The 16,181-nt window shown below is 38.2% G+C and overlaps 1 protein-coding gene and 1 long non-coding RNA gene across 51 annotated transcripts in view; one reads left to right on the plus strand and one right to left on the minus strand.

Annotated features, from left to right (window-relative positions):
- Positions 1–16,181, plus strand: part of NRXN3 (neurexin 3) — a 1,719,470-nt gene that overhangs the window by 1,552,073 nt on the left and 151,216 nt on the right. For 30 of the 50 annotated variants that reach the window (XM_005561918.5, XM_065549157.2, XM_065549146.2 and 27 more), the window contains 2 exons: positions 1,297–1,386; positions 6,760–7,067. The exons of 4 other annotated variants lie outside the window; for them this stretch is intronic. In XM_005561918.5, coding sequence (XP_005561975.3) covers positions 1,297–1,386; positions 6,760–7,067 — 398 coding nt within the window. The remainder of the gene's footprint in view (positions 1–1,296; positions 1,387–6,759; positions 7,068–16,181) is intronic. 16 more of the 50 variants (XM_065549153.2, XM_073997979.1, XM_073997976.1 and 13 more) reach the window with 1 other exon arrangement.
- The window catches only part of LOC135972027 (uncharacterized), an 87,794-nt gene that overhangs the window by 22,607 nt on the left and 49,006 nt on the right, over positions 1–16,181 (minus strand). The gene's annotated exons all lie outside the window — the stretch shown is intronic.

Here is a 16,181-nt window from a genome sequence, read left to right on the forward strand (position 1 = left end):
ATGCAATTCTAATATTCTTTATGGCTTTAAGATTTCTTTGTAAATTGTTTCCAGGCCACCTGGTTTGAGATTTTTCTTTCATTTTTAATATTGGTAATTTGGAATGGAGTTCCCCAAGTTGCAATATAGGCCTGTGAATCAAAGTAATGAATTACAATTCACTAATTTCTGCCAGATCAGTGTGAGGTTGGTTGATGAGATAGAACAGTTCCCAAGGCATGGCTTCATCATTCTGTTATTTGAAGCATATTCATTAAGGGTGTATCTCCACAGTACCACTCTCCAAGTCTGTCCTAATTATGGAAACCATTCAGCAGTGGTAATAACAGTTATGAAGGAAGAGGGGGGCATACTAGTAGTTAAAACCATTATGTTTGAGCCTTGAAACTAATTAGATATTTCATGCTTGGAAGAAGTATTCCTAACAGGCTTTATGAATGGATGCTTATGCAGGAAGGTCCTCTCATAGTAAGGTAAGAGAAAGAGAAAGAAGGAGGGAGACAGGAAGGGAGGGAAGTGGAGGGAGGCTAAAAATATACAAAATCAGTGTCTATTATAAAATATAGGTGCTCAAAAGGCTACAAATGTTATATCCCTCTATTTATAATTATCTCTATTTCCAGACTTTTGAGTTTCCTTATTTTTACAAATGTGGAACAAATCTGGAAAGACAGTGATATAAAAGGTTATCTGTACTGATCTACCTCTTTGACATAGGTAATGAGATGCAAGGACACCCTTTATGGAATAAGAAGTCTCCCTTGGCCATCAAGGCTTAAATTGTCCTCTCTGCCTTCCCTCTGTCAGAACATAAAGCTGTTGCAAACACTTGAGGGGAGAAGAAAAGACAAGACATGGCCCTGTGTTTCTGATGGGAATACAGTAGATTAATAGTGGAGCTTGCCTGACTGTGGAGTGAGGGTTCCCTCTCACATGTGAAACTGATCTGACAGCTGAATTACTCATGGGTCAGGGAGATCCTTGTGCCTCAGCTGGCCCAATTAAGGTGTGGTTGAGATGAGACAGAGAGAGAGTGAAGATAAAACAACCAAACCACTTAAGGATTCCCATTCCATGCCACTTTTCCAAAACATGATGGAGTACTGCATGGCTAAGACTAACCTGACCTTTAAACCTATCGACCAAGGGCAGAGTGACTTCAACTCCACCTCTACTAAAGATAAATTGATATCTATCTCTAAAAACTTCATAAAACAAACCAAAAAACCTAGGATGTTTTTTAATGACTTATTGACTTTTCAGATTGTTCTTTAAGCTGTTTTTTAAACTTTAAAGGCAACACTGATAATGAACGCTTCCAAATGGTAAAACAGAAAATCCCCTTCAAATATAATCGGCCTGTAGAGGAGTGGCTGCAGGAAAAAGGTAACCGTCATTAAAACTTTCATTTTAAAATCATTTGATCCTAAACCCTCATTTTTAAAGCCTGCAAATAAATGTTCCTTAAATGATAATCGCCTGCTGCATAAATGACTGTTTTAATTTTCATTATAATTTGTGTCAGCTTCCACCTGCCATATGTTGATAAATCATGCTATAATACATTGCCATTAAAAGACAGTTAAAGGGACTAACTTCTAGCCTGCTATCAGCATGACAAACACAAACAAGAAATTCCAGGAACTTCTAAAACAGAAATGTATTATGGCAATTTAACCACTGCATGACATTATTTATTAATTTGTTTTAAATTACCTTTTACACCAAAGCTTTCTAAAGAAGTTTCAAAAGTGCTTTTTAAACTTACACCTTGAAGCTGTTTTGGCTTGAAGCATAGTTAACAAAACAAACAAACAAACAAAAAACCATAGATTGACTCTTGTAACTTAAACTACTTAAAACAAATATTATAAGGGGAGCATTTTTTTTTAACATTTGTTCTTAAAAGATGAAAAAAGATGAATTTTGCCTTTAAAACCTACAGAGGCAAAATTATTTTCTAAGAGATTAATTGTGTCCTAGTTGCTGACTGAAACTAAAAACAAACACAAACTTATTTTACACTTTGGTTGTGTGGATACCCTTGTGTATTTGACGTTTTATGCAACAAAAGTGTAAGTAGTTAACATAATGAGTTGGAAAAGAAAAGGTTCATGAAAGGCAAAACAGCAGTCTCTGATTTGCTGGAGACAACAACCACTGTTAATAAAAGAGGGCAGCGGTTATAACTGATGTTAGAATTTTCCTGTGTAGCTTCTAGGTGTCAGGAAATAAACCATTGTCTTTCAATGAAAAAAAAAGTCTCTAAGAAGATATTTACTCTTTTTTGTTATTGTTGAGCCAATATAAGCTACTCTTGTCTCAGCACCTTAAGGGAGCTCTTAACATTTGTAGAGGTTTCACTGAGTTACATAGAAGAAGTAACCAGGTATATTACTTAGTATACAACTTAAAGAGCAAAGGACTATTACAGTTTTAAGTTGGAGGAAGACATTCAGACCTTTAAACGTGGAAAATCCTCACGGAGTCTTAACTGTTTGCCCTGTTTTTAATGTATGTGGTCTAATTAAAAATAAGAATAACTCTAAAAAGCAAATAATTTTGTTTAGTAATCATCAGCTCATAAAGTCCCTTTAACATTGAAGACAATGATTGCCTCACTTTAAACAGGAAAAGCAAACTAGATGCATGTCTGAGTCTCATGTGCCTGAGAAACTTTTTTGTTTCTTTCAATTTTATGTTAATAATATTTTATTTTACTCCATTGCCTTTTAAGTCTAAGTTTAATAGCATGCCAGGCATTTTCATTTGTATAAACCATTATAAAGTTATTAGTAGGCTTTTAGTTTTTCTTACAATAGAATTGTTATCCGTTGGCTTTCACATAAAAGGATGCTTTCAAATATACAAGTTGAGGGGTTGGGATGGGGGGAGGGATGGTTGAGGTGGGACGGGGGAAGATATCCTAGTTTCTTAATTAAATATATGTATGATTATATATGCATATAATATTGAAAAGAATTATTTTCAAACCGTGAGTTTCTCTTCTACATTTTGTTCGCTGAAAAAAAATGTTGTAATTTGGGTGAGTAACATCTATTCATTCTATTGTCTTACCTCTTCCTCTGCCTAGCTAACCCTCCCTTCAAAAGGAATAAAATATACCAAAGACTTGTAAAGACAATGAATATAAAGGGTAAAGATAGATGGATGATTAGACAGATGCATTTGGAACTATTTGGAATGCCTCTTTGGAGTTATTTCTGTCGCTGGGGAGGAGAAATGGGTCATACCTTTCCCAAGTCTCTCTTCTGGCTCTGTCTACTATTGACTAACTTCTGACCTTAGACAATCCACTTAACCTCTCTATATCTCAGATTTCCCATCTGAGGATAGGAAAAATAATACTGCCTATTCCCCAACGGTGTTCTGAGGTTTAATTAATTAGTCTTTGTGCAACACTGACTGGAGACATGCAAAGATTTAATTTAAGCAGTATGTGAACTTGGTGTCCAAATGAGGTAATAATTAATGACTTCCAAGAGGATGGGCATCTAAAACAAAAAGTAACCTGCTACAATTCCTGTACTGGTGTTATAACAAAATTTTGTATTAAGAAAGATAAAATAGTTCTCAGATTAGGATATATATACATAAATATGCATATGTGTATGTATACATATGTTTTTATGTACATATAATGGTCAGTTATTATCAGTTATTATAAAAATCTGATCATAAGCCATGAGTGAAAATAATGAGAATAATGAGATCTGGCATTGATTTTGTGAAATCTTGGGCAAATGATAAAAAGAAACTGGTCAGTTCTTCACATTCTTCATAGGGAATGAATAGTGATGGTTATTTCTGTTATTCACTAACCCCTGTTTATCTGAGAGATAAATTGATCAGAGGAAGGGATGGCAGGACACTGAGAGTGCTCTACTATTCCTTTACTGATTGCTTGCTTTGCCATTAACCACCTAATCCAAGGCACAGGGGGCTAGGAGAGGGTTTTACTACAGCAGAAAAGCAGATCTAGCCAGAAACAGACCATGAAACAAACAAGCAAACAGAAAATCCAACACTTCCTTTGGCAAGATGAAAAACTGAAACATAGAGAACCCCCTTTACTGTCACACTCCACCAGGGTCTTATTCTCAAGAAGTGATGAGTCAGATCTCTCTCGGAAAGTAGCTGTAGTCAGGAGTAGAGGGGCACTTTAATCTTGCAGCCCAGGAAACCTGCCTTGCCTTTCCTGATGCTTGGGTCAGTCTTGAACAGGCAAAGAGCACTTTGTGGAGTGAATGATGGCAACTGGAATGAAGGAGACTCATCATCTCTAGCCAGTGTAATTCGGCTTTGCATTTCAGTTTTCTCTGACCCTCTTTGTATTTGTAAGCATTGGCATAATAACACCACTGGAGAAATAAGATGAGAAACTATTATAGAGGTTATCTATGTGAAGTATTTTCAAGAATATTAGAATGTGAGATTTTCTACCGGTAATCAAGTATAACTGTTAACTTATCACCAGTGCTGAACTATAAACAAAATAAAGAGATGGATAAATATCATGATTGGCCAGCAGTTGTGTATACAGAAGGTATCTCTTGGCATTAAGGCTGTCTAATGTAAGACACTGAATGTTTATCCTAGAAATCTTCTACTAGGCAGCTGCTTCTAATTTATTATGTTAAGCTGCTTCAAATGCCTCTGTGGAGTTGAGGGAGAATTTATTTTCCCATTCCATCATTTCATTTGTTTTGTAGTAAGCTCAGGGCTTCCAGAAAACAAACAAACAAACAAACAAACAAACAAAAAGACAACCATTAACAATAAACAGTAAAGAGGTATGAACTCCAGCAGATTACTTAGTGTTATTATGCATTGAACTTTCTGCTGCATCTTGTGTGAAGAGGACAGAGGACAAAATACAGACAATGATGCATATGCACAACACACTAAATGAATTGCTGAGAAAATGATGAAAATCTATGAGATCTGTTTTGATCGCACCCTTGAGATCTGGGTAATTCTGTAATCATTAAGGCCAGGAGATCCCATTTTCGGATTCTGGAGATTTTTATAAAGTGTAGATCATTTTCACTGTAACAAAATTCTCTGGCCAATTCACCATACTGCAGTGTTGAAAGCTTCCAGAGGGGTATTATTTAGAAATCATTCTTGATTAATGGGCACTATGAGTCACCCAGTGAGCAGAATTAACTCTTGTCTAAGGAGTATCCACTGACAGAAGAGCATTCTCTTCTCTGCCACTTCCATTTCTTTCATCGTTATACATTGAGAAGGTATTTCACATTATACACCAGGAATTCAAGGATAGGTCAACATTGTGTAGCCTTGAAGACCATATAATAGTGGTAGATTTTTAAAGCCCAAACATGACATTATCCCTCTATTCATATTGAAGATTATAAAGCAAAAACTCAGTTGTTAAAAACACTCTCCTTTTTATTAAGTAGCCAGAAATAACAAAATTGTTTCTAGTTATTTCTAGCTAAGGTAATTCGGGTGATTAGATTAAGAATGAGTGGAGCATTGTTTAGAAGTACAACTAAGTGGAGAAAAATTCAGAAGGCATATATTTAATTCCATTAATACGTCTTTCTTTTTTCCTTTCTTCATATGGAAAAGCAAGATGAATTAATCTGCAGAAATAACAGTAAAGAAGGCCTTAGCATGTTGCTGTTCTGATAAATTGCAATAAGTTTTAAAAAGCCCTTTGAGTTTTCTTGAGAAAAAAAATCTCGTACTTGAGAGAGAGTTTTATAAGTAGAAAGAGTTGGGAGTAATTTTAGTTGGGTTTCATTCTTCTAAACTCTATACTGGTATGATTTTTTATTTTGATACTTTTCAGAGTGGTATAAATGGTGTCAACGTGGAAACTCGAAATAAAGTGAGCTACTGATACTCTTCAACTCATTAACACACCTCTATGTCATTTTAAGGAGTTTTGTGTGTTGCTTTCTTCATTAATACCCATCCACTTTAAAAAAATTTATTAAATCTGAAGGACAACTTCCCCAGGACTGGAGCATTACCAATATGCTTATATTTCATACTGAGGGAATACTTTAGTTGTGGGTTCATAATCCATCCTCCTAAAAACAAATTAATAGAGATAGGAATTTATCTCTCATGATTTTGTTAAACAGAAAATAGAATATTATGCCCTATGAAGATTTATAGGAAATGTTTGGTGATGAGAAATGATATGTTTGGTGACTAGTAGTTCATTTTTACAAGTATGCAATGAATCCAAGTCTCTTAACTAAAATTTAATTTCAGCTAATTTAATTATCAGACCTAGTTTTTAAATTTAGTTTTCTGAGTCACCTCACTGAGTTTTTTTGGCCATATATTATTCTTTTCATTCTCATTATTTTACTTCATAGCTTTAAAAATTAATGCAGTAGGTGTCTGTAATTTATTCTGGTCATCACCTGATTTGAGTGTTTCTTTCTGTCATCCACAATTATATACCCAAGAAGACTGTAATACTTCTTGTCATTGAACCAAGTTTTCTTCTTCCTCACTATAAAGAAAGAGAGGCTTGATTGTTCAAGTTATCAAAGATTTTCAGCTAGACAGTGGAAGAGATAACCATAATGAAATGTTACTTGCTAATGTCAGTACTGAGGTTTTGTTGTCTATTTTTTCCTCCCCTTCAATTGCTCAAGGAAACCTGTTATGATGCCTGGTCCATTCAGACCAGGTAAGGCAAACAGGGAAAATGTATGAGAATAATAATGTTTCCTCCACCCAACCCACTAGGCCGGCAGTTAACCATCTTCAACACTCAGGCGCAAATAGCCATTGGTGGAAAGGACAAAGGACGCCTCTTCCAAGGCCAACTCTCTGGGCTCTATTATGATGGTTTGAAAGTACTGAACATGGCAGCTGAGAACAACCCCAATATTAAAATCAATGGAAGTGTTCGGCTGGTTGGAGAAGTCCCATCAATTTTGGGAACAACACAGACGACCTCCATGCCACCAGAAATGTCTACTACTGTCATGGAAACCACTACTACAATGGCGACTACCACAACCCGTAAGAATCGCTCTACCGCCAGCATTCAGGTAGGCCCTTTTCCAAGTATTAATTGCGTCTGCATTTTTGTCTTTGAAACATTGTTATCATGGTCATTGTTTTATGTAGCTAAAGAGTTTGAATTACTATGTAAGAGGGATGCCTGCCGATACTCATAGTAATGAGACCCAAGAGAAGAGAAAGGTGAAGTCATTGCTAAAGAAGTCGCCGGGCGCGGTGGCTCACGCCTGTAATCCCAGCACTTTGGGAGGCCGAGGCGGGCGGATCACAAGGTCAGGAGATCGAGACCACGGTGAAACCCCGTCTCTACTAAAAATAGAAAAAATTAGCCGGGCGCAGTTGTGGGCGCCTGTAGTCCCAGCTACTCGGGAGGCTGAGGCAGGAGAATGGCGTGAACCCGGGAGGCGGAGCTTGCAGTGAGCCGAGATCGCGCCACTGCACTCCAGCCTGGGCGACAGAGCGAGACTCCGTCTCAAAAAAAAAAAAAAAAAAAGAAGTCATAAAAGTCTGTGGCACTCATGGGTTGTTATTCTTATTGTATTTATCACTGAAATAGTAAAGTTGTTATTCAAAATGAGCAATGGACTACACTTTCAGTATGAAAAACTCTCTCCTTTAATTTTATTACCTTTTCTTTTCAAATAGAAAGGGAAAGGAGGGGAAGGAAAATTTGTTATCATATGAAAGCCTGTATCCTAGTTCAATTTCATTCACATTCTCCAGATGGCTTTGCTGTAACATGAATCATTCATTATTGAGGTCAATGGGTACCATTAAATCAGGGGCAGTTAAAGTTAGAAGTGCAACTAATCCTTGTAAAATGCAGTCTTTGTGTTTGTTATCAAGTCCTGATTAATCAAGTGTCAGGTTTGTGCCCATTTTGTTTTCTTTATATTTGATCCAGATACTAATTACAGTAGAAAATTTGAAGGTTTGAGTTTGGCTATACCGGAAGTCCTTGTTTTTGTGGCAATTTTTTTTCCATTTGAAAGTAATTATATCCAAACTAAGCTTAATACTTTGCTGACTCCCTTGGCATTTGATAAATCTAGTTAGCAGGGGGCAGGAGGTTAACTGAGTTATCAACCTTAAATGCTCTGGCATACCATAAGACATTCTAATCGCTTGTGGGACAATTAGTTACCCCTAGCCTAGTTAGTGTTATAGAACATTCAGTAGATTAGCACTTGTCCCATTTGCTTCTTAGTTTTAAGACATTATCCAGGAGCTCAGTTGTGTCTTTAACATCACCCTTACATTGATTCCAATGGACATTGTTAACTTAAAGTCAATAATCAATTATACCACCTATATGTTCCCATTTTTCAGAATTAAATATATGTGAGCTAGGTAATGGTAAGTGTATTATCTGTTGCCTTCCTTTTTCCTTTTCCTTGAGCAGAGACAGCTCTTTACATGTCTCCATAGTAACAATTTGAAGTTGTATATGCTGACAATGTCATAAGGGCAATTTTACGGCTTTCAAAAAGCTTCTAAAACCCTGGTTAGCATAGCACTGTTACAGTCACACATGCTATTACATGCATACCTACACACATGCTCAAGAGAAAAAAAAATAGCTCTTCTCTACTGATATTAAACCAATAACTCCTGATGCCTTGCTCTACTCACTGAAAAGAAGATAAAAGGCAATGTATATTTCTGTTATGACTCTCTCTAGCTCAAGAGCAGATCTGTTTATTGTTGGTGAAAGGATAGTTCTGTCTGCACAGGCCTTGGCAGACTTGTTTTGTTTCTGTCAGAATGTATTCTGCTAACTCTGTGGGAAGCAGAGAAGCAAATGGGTTTTTCTTCATAGGAATGGCTGGTCCTATAGTTCTTTTTAAGTCCAAATTTTCACTGACCTTGAGATGATTTAATGTTACATGGGGATTTGGGAACCAAGCCGTAGTAATTATTGGTTTTTGGCTTTCCCTCCTGTAGCACATACATAAATGGGAATAAACTGGGTGAGTTCCTAAAGTCTTTCCACAAACTAAGAAAGTCAGAGCTTTGGAAGAAAAGTAGGGTACAAGATACAAAATCTTGCTAGTGATTATAACTCTAAACATTATAGAACGTATGGCCATTTTAGAGGAGGTGAACAACTGGGAATGCCTTCTCCAACAGCCTCTCTCTGGCATGTGTTTCTTTAAGTCTAGTCATAATTGAACTACATCTACATGCTTTTCCTTTTACTTCTACCAAGTCTACAAAAATGAGTTATAAACCTGTTGAGACTCTTTGGTTTTAAGGGTAAGTACATCTTCTTGGAGGAAAGCTAATAGCCTACAAGAATTGATTAGACTGGGATGAGGGGTTTAAAAAGCCCTGGATTTTTTGAAGGACTAACTAGAGGAAATAACTTTGTGTCAAGGGATTTGGAAATCTTTTTTGTTCTTGACCACTAGTCATCAGAACTCTGCCCTGTGCTCCATAAAAACTTAATAGCCTCATGTTCAAGCCTAGTCTGGTCTTAAACATATTCTGTTGATCATGCCAAACCTATGTTAGGACTAGGAACCCAACAACTACTGAATTCTATTCAAGGTTTAGGACAATTCCCAGACTCTAGAGACTGCATGTAAGGAAGGTCCTTCCTGGATGCATTAATATGCCTGTGTGACCCCACTACTTTTCTTAGATGAGGAGGATTCATAAAGGTCTGATCTCTGGGAGATACTTCAGAAGTGAGTGGGGAAAAAATGTAGGGAAGACTGGATTTCCTATTCACTTTTTTATCTATATGTGAAATCATACATAGAACATTTTCCAGATGATACCACTGTCTGTCCTCTTTTGCTTTAATAACATTATTAAAGCAAAGTTTTCCTAAAGTGAGACTCCTCTAGGAGAAAGAAATTAAACACATGGGTCCACCAGTATAAAAACCTGTCTGTTTGAAAATCTTCTAGTTCTTTCTTAAAGCAAAAGCGAAGAAAACATCCTTTCAGGAGTTCTTTTCTGGCCGACCAGGGTTAGTGTTGATTTCAGATCAAAGGAAAACTGTAAAGTGCTTTCAGTGCTGCTCTTAACTGTGTGTGAATGTGAACAAGTAGTTTTTGAGATGGTATGTCTCTCTAGCATTATAGCCTCTTAGAAGTAATTGGTGCTTTGATCTTTCTGATTCCATTTTGTTACAGGTAAGAGTGTAGAACTATCTGTGAATAACCTGAATGATGTTAATTTACTCATAGCAATCATGCCCAAGCATCAGGTCTTGATCCTACATTGAGAAGGATATCTCTAGGTACTCCATTGAATTAAAAAAAAATTAAGATGTGCATTGAGAAAGCAGGTGTGTGAGTGATAATTCTCAAGTAAAGGCATGGTACTTCATAAGTGCTCAGTAAATATTTACTGAATACATCTGAAAACAAGACAGGCTTTATTACCTACTTTAGAGTCATTTAACAATAGAAGGTAGCATAGCTTGAGGAAAGCTTTTCCTCCACGGTGATCAGGGTGCTTTGGCCAAATTTGTTGTATTTTTCCAGTGATAAGGCTATAGCATAGTGATTCAGTGCGTGTACTTGGAGCTTGATTAGCTGGGCTTAAAACTTTGTTCATCCTCATATTAGCTTACATGAACCCAGACAAGTCATGTAAGTTCATTTCTATGAAACAAACTTTCCCATAACTTGGTGGTTTAAAACAATTATGTCATTAGATCTCAAAATTCTGTGAAACAGAAATTTGGGCACGGTTCAGCAAGGCAATTCTTCTGCCCCATCTAGAGAGATAATTGTGTTCACTCAGCGGCTGACTTTGCCTGGAGGGTCTGGCTTTATTCACATACCTTGTGCTTTGGTGAGTTAACTGGGAAGATGGGACTCAGCAGGGCCCTTTTCCTTCTCTATGTGTTCTCTGAGATTTTCCTTGTGGTTTCTCCAGCAAAGTAGATGGACTCTATTTACAGAGGCTCAGGGCTTCCAGAGAGAGTACTTCCAGGGGCAGGAAGTAGAGGGTGCCAGTTTTATCTAGCCTGGGCTAGGTAACTGGTAGTGTCCCTTGTACAACATGCTATTAGTCTAAACAGTCAAAGAGCTTTCCCAGTTTCAGAGGAGGAGACATAAATATCACTTCTCAATAGGAGGGAGAGTAGCAATAATTTGCAACCAACCTAAGTCGACCACATTATAAAGTAGGGAGGGTGGTATACTTCTCGTGGCTATGTTATATGATTGTCATAAGGATAACTGAGTTGATATAAGTAAAATGCTTAAAATAAGTGTACCATTCAGAGTAAGATTGCATGCATTTTAGCCATTATTATTATATTCTGTTTCCCACAATTGGTGTATTAAATCAGCATCCTCTCAGGGAAATATCTGCCTCAGAAAATGGGGCTGTGTCTACTGAGAGTAGCGGCTGTAGTTTAGAGTAGGGACTAGGAAGTTTGGAGGAAATAGAGATTTGAAGGTAGATCCAAGTAGAATTTAGGGGCTGAAATTAGTCCTGGCAAATCAAAATTTCTATGAGCTCAGGAACAGGCTTCTCTGACACCTCACTACCCATCTTTAAATTTCTGTTTTATTTTAAACCAACTTAGAGTTCTGTGAGTCTTTAAAAATATGTTCTGTCTATCCACGTGTCTTTTAGGGTTGTAAAGAAGAGAAATCCAGGTTCCTTACTTTCGTGGAATTTACAATCTAAATAGGGCAAGAGGGTTTGACATGAGCTATCAATACGAAGTAGTGACTCATGAATGCCTCTTTGTGTTGGGGATGGCAAGTGGTCCTTGGGGTGGCTTGACTGGATCTCATGCACTCATTCTACTAGGCCTTGTTGTAAAAAGAGAGCAATTGGACAAGTGGTGAGAGGAACATGTTCCTGGTTGGTCAAATGTCAGTCAGAAGCTAAGTTGTTAAAAGCAGAGATGATAATCTCTGGGAGAGATAGCCAAGTCCAGGTAGAATAGAGAATGCATAAGAGGGAGTTTGTGAGTAACATGGGGTCCAGAATCAAAGTATTGGCATGAATCTTTGCCAACTGGGAGAGAACCCAGAGGGGTAAACTGAATTGGGCTCCCTGTGTATCTTACTACCAAGAATGCCCCAATAACTGCACAAACTCTTCCTCTACAACTGACTCCAATATTGGTGGGTAATTATCATGGTGCTGATAGGTCAGCTTCTAAAATAGAAAAGTTCAACTCAGTCTACACTCAAATTCCTTGGTCTTCCTTCAGGATAGAAGGAAAAAGTGAGAAACAAGAGTCTTTTGCCACTAACATGTATTCTTTTACCTTAAGCCTCCATCCTGAGTTATCAGCAGAAAAAAAAAATAATAAATAAACAAAGCTCAGTGTGTTCTGTGCAAATCACCATTTGGAATCATTTATAAACTATTAGCAGGATACTGATCATGACATACTTTTTCTGTGCCGGGCATTGGTAAAGTCACCTTGACATTGGCCACTGCTATCTGAAAATTGCCAGAAAATCACAATGCTCAGCCTGGATTGGAACTATCCTTATAAATAGTCGAAATGAAAGACTTAAGAGGTTTGTGAGATTTCATTCTCATCTCGAGCTTCACAAACTTGGTGGTTGAATGTGAACCACTTTTGAAAACTCCAGAAGGAAGCCCACAATTTCTCATGCTTTGCAAAAATTCTTATAGGCAAAGTACTTTTAGCTTTTCAGTGTCAGACTGGGGACAGTAAGAAGCATGCTTCAGCCTTGATTACTGATGATTACAAAACAAAGAAAAAACTTTGGATTAAAATGTCGATCCTGCGCAATGTCTGTTCTGGGTAGAGTCTCAGTGTGTTGAAGAGCATGGGCTTTTGCGTCAGAATTTCTGAGCTGGACTCCAGGTTTTTCCAGTTACTTAGCTGTATGTATAAGTCTGTTCTCACACTGCTATAGAAAACTACCTGAGACTAAGTAATTTATAAAGAAAAGAGGTTTGATTGAATCACAGTTCCGTATGGCTGCAGAGGCCTCAGGAAACTCACAATCATGGTGGCCGGGGGTCGGGGTGGGGAAGTGGCCCCCATGATCCAATCCCCTCCCACCAGGTCCCTCCCTCTACATGTGTGGATTACAATTCGAGATGAGATTTGGGTAGGGACACAGAGGCAAACCATATTACTGTATATCTCTGGGTAGGTGATTAGCCTCTCTAAGCCTCAGTTTTATTATCTGTAAAAGTGGCCTTACAGTACCTTTCCCGTAGGCTCCTTGTAAATAGTAAGTGCAATCATGTGTGAAAAGCACCCCATAACTTTACACCAAAAATTTTCACATAAGGAAACCCCTTCAGCCTAAGAGACTGTCCCAGAACTCACAGATCTCCCTAGAGCTTAGCCTTCTTATAGGGCTGGATAAGCCCAGGAACAATTTTGTTTATACTGATACAGACTCGCAAGGGCCTGGATCTCTTCTAAGGGCCCTAGATTGAATCAGAGGCCCAAGCTCATCAATCAGGAGAGATTGCTACTGCAAGCTCTTTCATATTCTGGAGTGGGAACTGGCTTTCCTGAACAGTTATAACACATAGACTATTCTATTAGGTCGAAGTGTATGAAACCACTATTTTTGTGGATCAAAATGGTTAAATGTTAGCAATATCACATGGTTCTACTATGACACACAGATTTACAGCCTGTTGTTATCAATGGCACTTCGAGGCCCAGAGTAGAACCTCAGATTTTCTCCAGGTCTTCGAATAATCAAACTGCCTTGCACTGGGAGACAAGATAGATCTACTTTATCCCCAAATACTGTGCTACAGCAGCATGTAGATCACACTGTATCAAAAGTGGTTATACTTACCCAAAGAATTATCCCCTCTGGGTTCCTCTACCTTTTCCCTGCTACAGCTTGAGAGAAATGAGATAAGGAATCTATAGTTTTCATCTCTTCACTTTTACCACTAGACAACAGAGCCTCCAGGGGAAGTTTATTTTTAGGATCAGGGTTCGACTAATATTGATTAACAGCCTTACATAATGTGAGGCTCCAGGGTTTGTTCTTTTCCTGCCAAGCCTCATAACTGGAGAAGGCGCTGAAGATTTGTCAGTCTAATTAGACTTTCGCTGCCAGCCAAGAAATATCTTCTGTCTTCTCCTTACCCTTACACAGGTACTTTCTTTTTCCCTCTTAGTGAATAATTTGGGGGGAAAGAAATGGCACTCTAATTTACTTGTTGCCTGGTAAGATTCTCTGGTGACATTTACTCTCTGGAATTGCATAGTTCTAACAACAACAGAAAAAGGAGCTTGATGGGTTTACCTGTCTCTTAAAGACTTAGATGTTGGCAGTACAAATAGACCAGTGAAAAGAGTACAGTGTAGTTTCTTTTCATCCTTCTTTTCATATGTAATTTTGGTGGATGGAACAGGCGCTTCCCAAAACCAGGTCTAGTGGATGAAAGGGTCCTGATGGCAGACAGGCTGGAAGTCTGGAAGCTCCCAGGGGAAGTCACAGAGATGCCCTTCCAATTAAGGGGTAATATTTATAGGATGGAATGTCCACCATAACTACTAATAAAGTGCTGGCTATTATTTCTAGGCATCTGAACATCTGGGAGGGAAGTGGGGTCAGCTCTTGGCTACCCACAGGTGGAGGTCTCTGAGTGTTTTTAAACCTCAGGGTGGTTTTTCTAATTACCTAACAGACTCTTTAGCCAAAATCTACAGCCAAAATCCTTGCTGTGTGGCATATGGTTCTCCTCCTTCCTATTGCTCTGACCATATTTTCCACCACGTTGCTCCAATCACACAGGTCTTCCTGATCCTTCTTGAACACAGAGCCAGAAGAAGGGTGAAACCGGTGAGGCGGGATTATGCAATTGCAAGCTTAGATTTTCATCTTAAAATTGATATGTGACATTTTGCTTTTGCATATTTTTTCCTGCATTAACATTGATTTTAAAATATTTCAGTAAAATGATTGATTGATCTTGAAAACAAAGTTTTAGCAAACCCTCCTTAAATTTTACACTCATTCAATCTTCCCAGCCCTGCCTGAATGTGCCAAGCCTGCCTGTGCCTTTTCACCTGCCATTTCCTCTGCCTGCAACAGCTCTTCCCTGCTATTCACAGTACTCACTCCCTCACTTCACCCAGGTTTCCGCTTATATTGCACCTTCCAGAAAGGACCTCCTTGACCATCTGTAAAATACAACACTCTATCGCCTTTTCCTGTTTTGTTACTTCTCATACCACTTATCACTGCCTGACATTTTAGCTCATATTTATTTGTTTGTTGTCCCTATTTAGTAGATTGTGAGTTCTAGGCTGGCAAGATCTTTGTTTTAGGCACCATAATAACACAGTGCCTGGAACAGTAGTGAGCACAGAGTAACACTCAGTCAATGTTGGTTGAAAGGTAGAAATAGTCAACCAACCACCAGTACCTTCTCAGGGAGTCCACAGGCCACATGATATTTACAGGCTGAATCCAAGCCCCTGCTTCCCAGGGGTCACTCCATCATGAGGCTCACCAGTGAGGGGTGGGCATCACTGGTTTTGCTGCTCTTGGATCTTTGCTGTAAGAATAAGGAGTCCCAGAGATATTGCCTTGTCTCTGGTATGTAAGATTATTTTTGTTGGCTTCTGGTCTTGTTGCCTAGCCAGAAGCAAGGCTAATTCTAGCACATATAGTTTTCAAATCACTTTTGGAAATGTAATATCACCCACCTTTCCCTTTCCAGTTTCTTCTTCCTTTCCAAATAACTGAATCCTTAATTCTCCTAAAACCCACTTTCAAATATATGCAAATAAAACTTACTTGGTAAGGGTGGAAAATTAACTTGAGGCTTTTTTACTTTTTTTCTATGTGTTTGGTTAGATTTTAGGAGCCTCCTACCTGCTTCCAGTTACTACTTTTTTTTTTTTTCTTTTGGTCTGTTGGGAAAATAACTTATAGGGTGCCTGCATAAACTGGCCATAAAAATATGGGACAATAAGTTGTGGAAAGCCACAAGAGGCCTCTGAGCAGGAAAGCCTCCTAATTGCCATCATGTTCCCATGCTCAGAGTGAGACCTGCTCTCCTATCCGTAAACACTGTGTTCAAAGGAGAAAGACACTGCTTTGAATTACTGAAATGTGGCCAGATATGCCAGCTCCTAGTTAGGCCCATTCCCCACAGCTCCTCTCCCATAAGTTAAAGAATAAATCAGTAGTTAAGTT

Source organism: Macaca fascicularis, chromosome 7 (genome assembly GCF_037993035.2).
Source record: "Macaca fascicularis isolate 582-1 chromosome 7, T2T-MFA8v1.1".
Classification (NCBI taxonomy): Eukaryota; Metazoa; Chordata; class Mammalia; order Primates; family Cercopithecidae; genus Macaca; species Macaca fascicularis.